The 9,754-nt window shown below is 48.9% G+C and overlaps 2 protein-coding genes across 2 annotated transcripts; both read right to left on the reverse strand.

The window, feature by feature from the left end:
• Positions 1-95: 95 nt before the first annotated feature.
• LOC132265514 (uncharacterized) lies at positions 96-5,014 on the reverse strand (the record flags this gene model as incomplete). The annotated part of the gene is made up of 1 exon (XM_059766210.1): positions 96-5,014. A coding segment is annotated over exon 1 (4,919 nt), but the record flags the coding sequence as incomplete, so codon positions are not given.
• A 1,021-nt stretch (positions 5,015-6,035) lies between these two features.
• On the reverse strand, positions 6,036-9,467 carry LOC132265505 (uncharacterized). Its single transcript, XM_059766201.1, has one exon. The coding sequence runs from the start codon at positions 9,465-9,467 to the stop codon at positions 6,036-6,038; it is 3,432 nt and encodes a 1,143-aa protein (XP_059622184.1).
• Positions 9,468-9,754: the final 287 nt, after the last annotated feature.

The raw sequence follows: 9,754 nt of genomic DNA on the forward strand, positions 1-9,754 counted from the left end.
TGGAGAGGCGATTTGGCGCAACATCTGTGAGCGTCTGATCCGGGAGCGCGTTCAGTGGGCGTCCCACTAAAAAGTGGCCAGGAGTCAACGCGAACATCTCATTTGGATCCTCGGAGAGTGGCGTGATTGGTCTGCTATTGAGGATGGCTTCGATCTGTGCTACGATGGTGTTCAACTCCTCGAATGTGAGAATAGTCTGTCCAACTTCTCTGGCTAAGTGATGTTTGAGGGACTTGATCGCCGCCTCATAAAGTCCGCCATGATGAGGAGATCTTGGTGGCGCGAAGTGCCAATTGATGCCCTTGGGAGCTGCCTCTAAAACGACGTCTGGCGATGACTGGATGTCTCGCAGAAACTTTGCCAACTCTGCGCTGGCTCCGCGAAAATTGGTGGCATTATCGCAGAAGATGTCGCTTGGAGCAGCTCTCCTGGCCGCGAATCTCCGCAGCGCAGCGACGAAGCCCTCGGATGAGAGACTGCCGACAACTTCCAGGTGAATGGCTTTCGTCGTGAAGCAGACAAAGGCGCAAATGTACGTCTTATATGATGTACCTCCTCTCTTGTAGCTAGGACGCGTGAGGACTGGGCCGCAGAAATCGATGCCACACACTTTGAATGGAGCCACGTGATCTGTCCTACTCGTGGGAAGATCTCCCATTCTCTGCTCCTGTCGGATCGGCTTGGTTTTCCAGCACACAACACATGAGCGAGCGACGTTTCTGGTCAGATTTCTTCCTCCCAGCGGCCAATATTTCTGACGCAGAGTGGCCAGAAGCAGTTGTGGTCCCGCGTGCATGTTGTTCTTGTGTGTGTGGGTGGCGATAATCGTGGCGAGGCGACACTTGGGCAGAAGAATTGGATGGCGGGCATCGTAGTTTGCAGGCGATTGAGCCAGTCGGCCACCCACTCTGATGATTCCCTCTCCATCAATGAAGGGAGTCAAGTGGCGCACATGGGCGAACCTCCTGCTGGTCCACATGGTGCCATCGGCAATGGCTGATCTCACTTCTGCCAAGTGTTGAGCTTGTGCAAAAGATACTAGTTTGTGCTCTGATTTTAGGAGTTCTTGGGATGTAATGGGACCTCTAATGCGACTAGGCGAACCTGTCAGGACTCTTAGCACGTATGCTAGGATTCTTTGTATCCGCAGATAACTGCTGGATCTTTCAAGGATGGTGTCAAGGATGTGACTTTCTGGGACCTGATTGATAATGGCAGTCGACGAAGCAATGAGCGTGACACTATACGGGTCTTGAGGCCAGTTTTCGGCCTTACCCAACAAAAACTCTGGGCCCGTCCACCATATAGATGAACTTTTCAATTCTGTGGGCAACATACCACGCGATACAACGTCCGCAGGATTTGAGGCTCCCGGTACGTGCTGCCATTTCGAAACGTCCGTCAGTCTGAGAATCTCAGCGATTCTATGCGCGGTGAAAACGTCAAATTTAATGCGGTTTGATCTGATTTGCCCCAAAACAATCGTCGAGTCTGTCCACAAGAAATATTCCGTGACTGAGAGAGCATTTCTGATCTTGTGGGCCAACTGAGAGCCTAGAGCTGCGGCACACAATTCCAATTTGGGGATGGTGATCGACGATGTGGGAGCAATGCGCGACTTTGCCATCAGAATCTGAGACTGGCGACCATGGATATCATCCTCTGTGACCACATAAGCCACGGCACCATATGCAACTGAGCTGCTGTCGCAGAAGACATGCAACTCGGTGGACTTGGGAGACGTCAAAGTCGACATTGGGCGCTGAACTTTGATCTCCTGAAGGGTTGGAAGACCTTCGGCTAATTGTTTCCATTGGGAACTGATATGTTCCGGAAGCGGATCATCCCAATCCAACTTTTCCTCTTTCCAAAGGGCCTGCATGATCAATTTTCCGATAACGATCACTGGAGAGACGAAACCAAGAGGATCATAAAGTGACGCAATTGCCGCGAGGACTTCTCGCTTTGAATTGACGTCAATGAAATCTCGAGTGAGCTGGAAGACGAAAACATCATTCTGAGGGTGCCAAAGCATGCTTAGAGCCTTGGACTGTTCAGGAAAGATGCTGCGCACCTGTGAGGGTTCTACTTCCTCTGTGATTTCTGGACTGCTGACACACCATTTGGCGAGCGTCATGCCAGCGGAACTCAACAATTCTTTCAACTGCCGTTGAGTTTCAAGTGCATCGGAAATGGATGGGCATGATGCGAGACAATCGTCCACATAAAAATTCTCCTTCAGTGCCTTAGCAGCGAGTGGAAATTTTACCTCTTCTCTATCCGCCAGATCGATGAGGACTCTTGTCGCGAGATAAGGCGATGAACTTACGCCGAAGCAAACTCCTCTCGCCCTATAATGACGAATGGGTTCCGAATCTCGGAATCGCCACACAATGCGATGGTAGTCTTTGTGGGAGGGATGAATTAGCACCTGAGGATACATCTTCTGGATATCACAACAGAATGCAAAAGGGTGTTCTCGGAATCTGAGGAGAATTGCGACGATGTCGGGCTGAACTGTCGGGCCCACCATGGCAACATCATTCAGGCTGAGGCCTGTTTGGGATTTTGAACTGGCATTCATGACGATGCGAACTTTAACTCCTGAGGAGGACTTCTTAGCAACAGCGTGATGAGGCATATAGTAAGAAGTGGAAGTGATCTCATCTGGGGGAACCTCCTCAAAGAATCGCAAGTCGAAATTCTCCTGCATCGCAGCGTGATATTGGCTTTTTATCTCTGGGTTGGCGGACAAACGACGCTCGAGACTGAGAAATTGTCTGGTGGCATTTGGCAAATTGTTATGAAGACGCACTAAACTGGGGCGAAAGGGGATCTTCACAACATATCTTCCAGTGTCATCGCGGACAGTGGACTCTTGGAAGCAGTTCTCCACGATCTCATGATCAAGTGTCTTAGGATGGGCAGTGGAAACTTCTTCTATTTCCCAAAACTTCCGGACCGATGAGTCGATGGAGGCCAGCGTCGTTCCAACATACGCGACCTGGTCTGATTGTCGCGTCTGTGACGAGCTAGCATAGGCGCCAGAAACAACCCATCCAAAGCAGCTCTCTTTGAGAATTGGCAAGCCTTTGCCCAATCTCATTATCTGTCTGGTGAATATCTCGTTATAGAATTCGTTGCTTATCAGCAAATCAATGGGCTGAGACACATGCCATGTTGGGTCGGCAAGGGAGATCTCTGAGGGAATGGCGATCTGATCCACCTGTACCTTCCAATTAGGCAACTTTTGTTCCAACACTGCGGGAACATTTTGGCATGTCATCGAAAAATGGACATCTTGATTGTCAACTGCCTGCACACAACATTCAGCCTGGAATTTGGACTTGGCTCCACCTCCAACCACCCTCCCAATGTACACATCGGACAGAGATTTGGGCAGCCGAAGTCTTTGGAATAGGGGCTGTGAAATCAGATTGACTTGAGCTCCGGAATCCAGCAAAGCTCTGCACAGCTGCGGAACACCGAACTTATCCAAGACTCGTACCACAACCGTCTCTAGAAATACCTTCACAGCAGGGCGAGAGGCAGTGGAAGAGCCGACAATGGCTGTGGAGTCAGACTGTGAAGTGTCTGTGGGCCTATCATTCGATTGGGTCTGCTGCTGAGCAGGAGTGGATTGTGAGGACTCAGACTGAAAGGCTTCGTGCAAAAGTGTGTTGTGGTGTTTGGAGCATTTCCGGCAAGTGAAAAATGTACAATCCTTCGTCAAATGTGTCTCGGTGATACATTTTCGGCACAGTTTGTTGTTCCTGACAAGTTCCAGACGTTCTATGGAGGGCATGGCAATGAACTTGTGACACTTGAACAACTTGTGGCCTTCTTTTTTGCATCCAGGACAAGGAGATTGTGCAGTGGCAGAGAGAACTGTGGCTTTTTGTGGCTTGAGATTCTTATTGCTGTTTGGGCCAGCTGGAGTGGACTTGGTGGCCTGAGATGAGGATTTGGCCGGGTAAGAATTACACTGTGCAATGGACTTTAGTCTCTCTCTCAGAAACTGCAAGAATTGGACCATCGTTGGTGATTGACTCTTAACCTCGCGAGACCACAGAACTTGGGTTTCATGGTCGAGCTTCTCCAAAAGCAAATAAATGACCCACGGATCTCTTTCCTTGACATCAAGTGCGTCGAGGGAATTTAAAACTGAATTGGCGGTGGCAAAAAGATCCGTAAGAGCATCAACTGAGGAAGTGGAAATTGCTGGCATCGTGCAAAAGCGCGCAATGTGATGATGCACAACAGACTGCTGATCGTCATATTGTCCCACTAATGTGTCCCACGCAACAGAATAATTGGCATCTGTGATGGCCAAACTATCAATCAACTTCTTCGCATTTCCCTTGATTGAGGAGACCAAATATTGCATACGTTGCACATCAGTGAGGCGAGGGTTAAGATGAACAATGCTGCTGAACATGTCTTTAAAGTGATGCCAGACAGTGTAATCACCGGAAAATTCTGGGACCGTTAACACAGGGAGCTTCAAATGGGACTGATTTCTGACGTCGTGTGGTTCTAACCGTGAACTGAGGGCCACTACATTGGTCAGCTTATCAAAAAAGCTCTGATTGCGCACCTCTGCTTGTGCTTGATGAGTAATGAGCATGGCAAGAGCTTTTTCTAAATTAGCAATTGACGAATCACCAGAAATTTGAGCTGATGGCTGATGATTAGAGCCAGAAGGGCCAGGGATGGGCAAAGGATCATCATTATCATCCTTCCGGTCCAAAGCATCACCCAAAATTCTCCTCAACTGACTAATTCGCTCCATGATTCTCGAGTGCTCCTCATATTCAGTCACCGAATTATTTCCCGTATTCACTAGCTCTTCATGAACCATTGTGAGTTGAGCTTTAAGGTCATCAAGTTTAGTTATGTTGGAGGCAATATCTGTAGCCGAAAAGGAAGCCTCATCCTTGCGAACGGAATCAACATAATTTTCAATGCGAGTCAGGTGACCCTTAAGTGTTGCTCTTTTGCTCAGGAGAGTCATGATTAATCAGGGTGAGAGCGAAAGGAAAAAAGATGGGAATTGCACAAATTTTCACTCTACACTGTTACAACTTACTTGGCGTGTGAAGATTGATACGGCAGAGCTGAATGGCGGCGTGGACTGCACTTGGTCACCGCAAAAGCTGGTGGACGCCTTCGCAAATTGGTCGGCGTTGCCTCGAAGGGCCAAAATGGGTGGGCACCAACCTGCAATTGTTCACTTATTTAGCCTATCTGGCTTGAAGGGCAAAAATGGGTGGGCACCAACCTGCAATTGTTCACTTATTTAGCCTATGTGGCTCGGAGGGCAAAAATTTTTCTCCCCCTCTGGTGGCACAGCTTGGGTGATCGGTGGAGGTGTAAAAAAGATATTCCACTTCACTTAGAACGAATATATTTAAACTTTCTACACTTCAAATGGCAAAAGTTGCTGAATTGGAATTTAATTATTCAATAATTGTGTATAAGTCGCGATGTGGTACGCTGGATGGTCTGGTAAAGAGTGGTGAAGGCAAAATTACACAAGAGACAAATAGATTAAATTTTGGTGCGGCACCAACCTGCAATTGTTCACTTATTAGCCTATCCGGCTCGAAGGACCAAAATGGATGGGCACCAACCTGCAATTGTTCACTTATTAGCCTATGTGGCTCGGAGGGCAAAAATTTTTCTCCCCCTCTGGTGGCACAGCTTGGCTGATGGATGAGATGAAATGATGAGCGGCGGAGGTGAAAAAAAGAGACTTTTGCACTTCACTTAAACTACTTGTATTGCAAATTTCTACACTTCAAATGGCAAAGTTTCTGACTTGGGAATTTTACTATAACTTCAATAAATTGTATAATCACGATGTTTATCAGTTGGTACTGTATGCGTGGTATAAGAGTGAGGAAACAAAATCACAAACAGAGAGAGCAAATAGATAAAATTTTGGTGCCCGAGCGGGACTTGATAAAGCACTGTTTTTCTTATCGTGGCGATGGCGTGAAGCGCATTCGACGATATTTCTGCACTGAAATGCGTCAACATCCTGGGGGGGCCGATGATGAGGGCGGGAGTCCCTCGATGGGCAAGTTGGACAGCCTCTGAACTGCCCTTTTGTATTTACCCCTTGCTGTCCTGATCGTGACGACTCTGCATCGTCCATCTCTGCCCGGATGAAGCTCCTCGATGATGCCCATTGGCCCTTGATGTGTGGCCATTGAATCGTCGCCGATGAGAACGATATCGCCAATCTTCAAATTGTCCGCTTCCTGCGTCCATTTGACTCTCTTCTGGAGAAGATGGAGATATTCTTTCCTCCAACGATGGGCGAAGTGCTGCAGAATCTTCTGGCAAAGTTGCCATCTGGAGAGGCGATTTGGCGCAACATCTGTGAGCGTCTGATCCGGGAGCGCGTTCAGTGGGCGTCCCACTAAAAAGTGACCAGGAGTCAATGCGAACATCTCATTTGGATCCTCGGAGAGTGGCGTGATTGGTCTGCTATTGAGGATGGCTTCGATCTGTGCTACGATGGTGTTCAACTCCTCAAATGTGAGAATAGTCTGTCCAACTTCTCTGGCTAAGTGATGTTTGAGGGACTTGATCGCCGCCTCATAAAGTCCGCCATGATGAGGAGATCTTGGTGGCGCGAAGTGCCAATTGATGCCCTTGGGAGCTGCCTCTAAAACAACGTCTGGCGATGACTGGATGTCTCGCAGGAACTTTGCCAACTCTGCGCGGGCTCCGCGAAAATTGGTGGCATTATCGCAGAAGATGTCGCTTGGAGCAGCTCTCCTGGCCGCGAATCTCCGCAGCGCAGCGACGAAGCCCTCGGATGAGAGACTGCCGACAACTTCCAGGTGAATGGCTTTCGTCGTGAAGCAGACAAAGGCGCAAATGTACGTCTTATATGATGTACCTCCTCTCTTGTAGCTAGGACGCGTGAGGACTGGGCCGCAGAAATCGATGCCACACACTTTGAATGGAGCCACGTGATCTGTCCTACTCGTGGGAAGATCTCCCATTCTCTGCTCCTGTCGGATCGGCTTGGTTTTCCAGCACACAACACATGAGCGAGCGACGTTTCTGGTCAGATTTCTTCCTCCCAGCGGCCAATATTTCTGACGCAGAGTGGCCAGAAGCAGTTGTGGTCCCGCGTGCATGTTGTTCTTGTGTGTGTGGGTGGCGATGATCGTGGCGAGGCGACACTTGGGCAGAAGAATTGGATGGCGGGCATCGTAGTTTGCAGGCGATTGAGCCAGTCGGCCACCCACTCTGATGATTCCCTCTCCATCAATGAAGGGAGTCAAGTGGCGCACATGGGCGAACCTCCTGCTGGTCCACATGGTGCCATCGGCAATGGCTGATCTCACTTCTGCCAAGTGTTGAGCTTGTGCAAAAGATACTAGTTTGTGCTCTGATTTTAGGAGTTCTTGGGATGTAATGGGACCTCTAATGCGACTAGGCGAACCTGTCAGGACTCTTAGCACGTATGCTAGGATTCTTTGTATCCGCAGATAACTGCTGGATCTTTCAAGGATGGTGTCAAGGATGTGACTTTCTGGGACCTGATTGATAATGGCAGTCGACGAAGCAATGAGCGTGACACTATACGGGTCTTGAGGCCAGTTTTCGGCCTTACCCAACAAAAACTCTGGGCCCGTCCACCATATAGATGAACTTTTCAATTCTGTGGGCAACATACCACGCGATACAACGTCCGCAGGATTTGAGGCTCCCGGTACGTGCTGCCATTTCGAAACGTCCGTCAGTCTGAGAATCTCAGCGATTCTATGCGCGGTGAAAACGTCAAATTTAATACGGTTTGATCTGATTTGCCCCAAAACAATCGTCGAGTCTGTCCACAAGAAATATTCCGTGACTGAGAGAGCATTTCTGATCTTGTGGGCCAACTGAGAGCCTAGAGCTGCGGCACACAATTCCAATTTGGGGATGGTGATCGACGATGTGGGAGCAATGCGCGACTTTGCCATCAGAATCCGAGACTGGCGACCATGGATATCATCCTCTGTGACCACATAAGCCACGGCACCATATGCAACTGAGCTGCTGTCGCAGAAGACATGCAACTCGGTGGACTTGGGAGACGTCAAAGTCGACATTGGGCGCTGAACTTTGATCTCCTGAAGGGTTGGAAGACCTTCGGCTAATTGTTTCCATTGGGAACTGATATGTTCCGGAAGCGGATCATCCCAATCCAACTTTTCCTCTTTCCAAAGGGCCTGCATGATCAATTTTCCGATGACAATCACTGGAGAGACGAAACCAAGAGGATCATAAAGTGACGCAATTGCCGCGAGGACTTCTCGCTTTGAATTGACGTCAATGAAATCTCGAGTGAGCTGGAAGACGAAAACATCATCCTGAGGGTGCCAAAGCATGCCTAGAGCCTTGGATTGTTCAGGAAAGATGCTGCGCACCTGTGAGGGCTCTACTTCCTCTGTGATTTCTGGACTGCTGACACACCATTTGGCGAGCGTCATGCCAGCGGAACTCAACAATTCTTTCAACTGCCGTTGAGTTTCAAGCGCATCGGAAATGGATGGGCATGATGCGAGACAATCGTCCACATAAAAATTCTCTTTCAGTGCCTTGGCAGCGAGTGGAAATTTTACCTCTTCTCTATCCGCCAGATCGATGAGGACTCTTGTCGCGAGATAAGGCGATGAACTTACACCGAAGCAAACTCCTCTTGCCCTATAATGACGAATGGGTTCCGAATCTCGGAATCGCCACACAATGCGATGGTAGTCTTTGTGGGAGGGATGAATTAGCACCTGAGGATACATCTTCTGGATATCACAACAGAATGCAAAAGGGTGTTCTCGGAATCTGAGGAGAATTGCGACGATGTCGGGCTGAACTGTCGGGCCCACCATGGCAACATCATTCAGGCTGAGGCCTGTTTGGGATTTTGAACTGGCATTCATGACGATGCGAACTTTAACTCCTGAGGAGGACTTCTTAGCAACAGCGTGATGAGGCATATAGTAAGAAGTGGAAGTGATCTCATCTGGGGGAACCTCCTCAAAAAATCGCAAGTCGAAATTCTCCTGCATCGCAGCGTGATATTGGCTTTTTATCTCTGGGTTGGCGGACAAACGACGCTCGAGACTGAGAAATTGTCTGGTGGCATTTGGCAAATTGTTATGAAGACGCACTAAACTGGGGCGAAAGGGGATCTTCACAACATATCCTCCAGTGTCATCGCGGACAGTGGACTCTTGGAAGCAGTTCTCCACGATCTCATGATCAAGGGTCTTAGGATGGGCAGTGGAAACTTCTTCTATTTCCCAAAACTTCCGGACCGATGAGTCGATGGAGGCCAGCGTCGTTCCAACATACGCGACCTGGTCTGATTGTCGCGTCTGTGACGAGCTAGCATAGGCGCCAGAAACAACCCATCCAAAGCAGCTCTCTTTGAGAATTGGCAAGCCTTTGCCCAATCTCATTATCTGTCTGGTGAATATCTCGTTATAGAATTCGTTGCTTATCAGCAAATCAATGGGCTGAGACACATGCCATGTTGGGTCGGCAAGGGAGATCTCTGAGGGAATGGCGATCTGATCCACCTGTACCTTCCAATATAGGCAACTGTTTAGTATCCAACTACTGGCGGAAACCCTGTGCTGTGCATGTCCATCGAAAAATGGACGTCTTGATTGTCGACTATGCTGCCACCAACATTCAGCTGGATTTGGACTTAGCTCCGACCTCCGAACCAACCTCCCCTGTACAG

This window comes from Phlebotomus argentipes, unplaced genomic scaffold (assembly GCF_947086385.1).
Source record: "Phlebotomus argentipes unplaced genomic scaffold, Phlebotomus argentipes genome assembly contig_20, whole genome shotgun sequence".
Lineage (NCBI taxonomy): Eukaryota > Metazoa > Arthropoda > Insecta > Diptera > Psychodidae > Phlebotomus > Phlebotomus argentipes.

Coding starts and splice junctions, on each gene's coding strand:
- LOC132265505 (XM_059766201.1), bottom strand. CDS start 9,467: ATGAGATTGGGCAAAGGCTTGCCAATTCTCAAAGAGAGCTGCTTTGGA.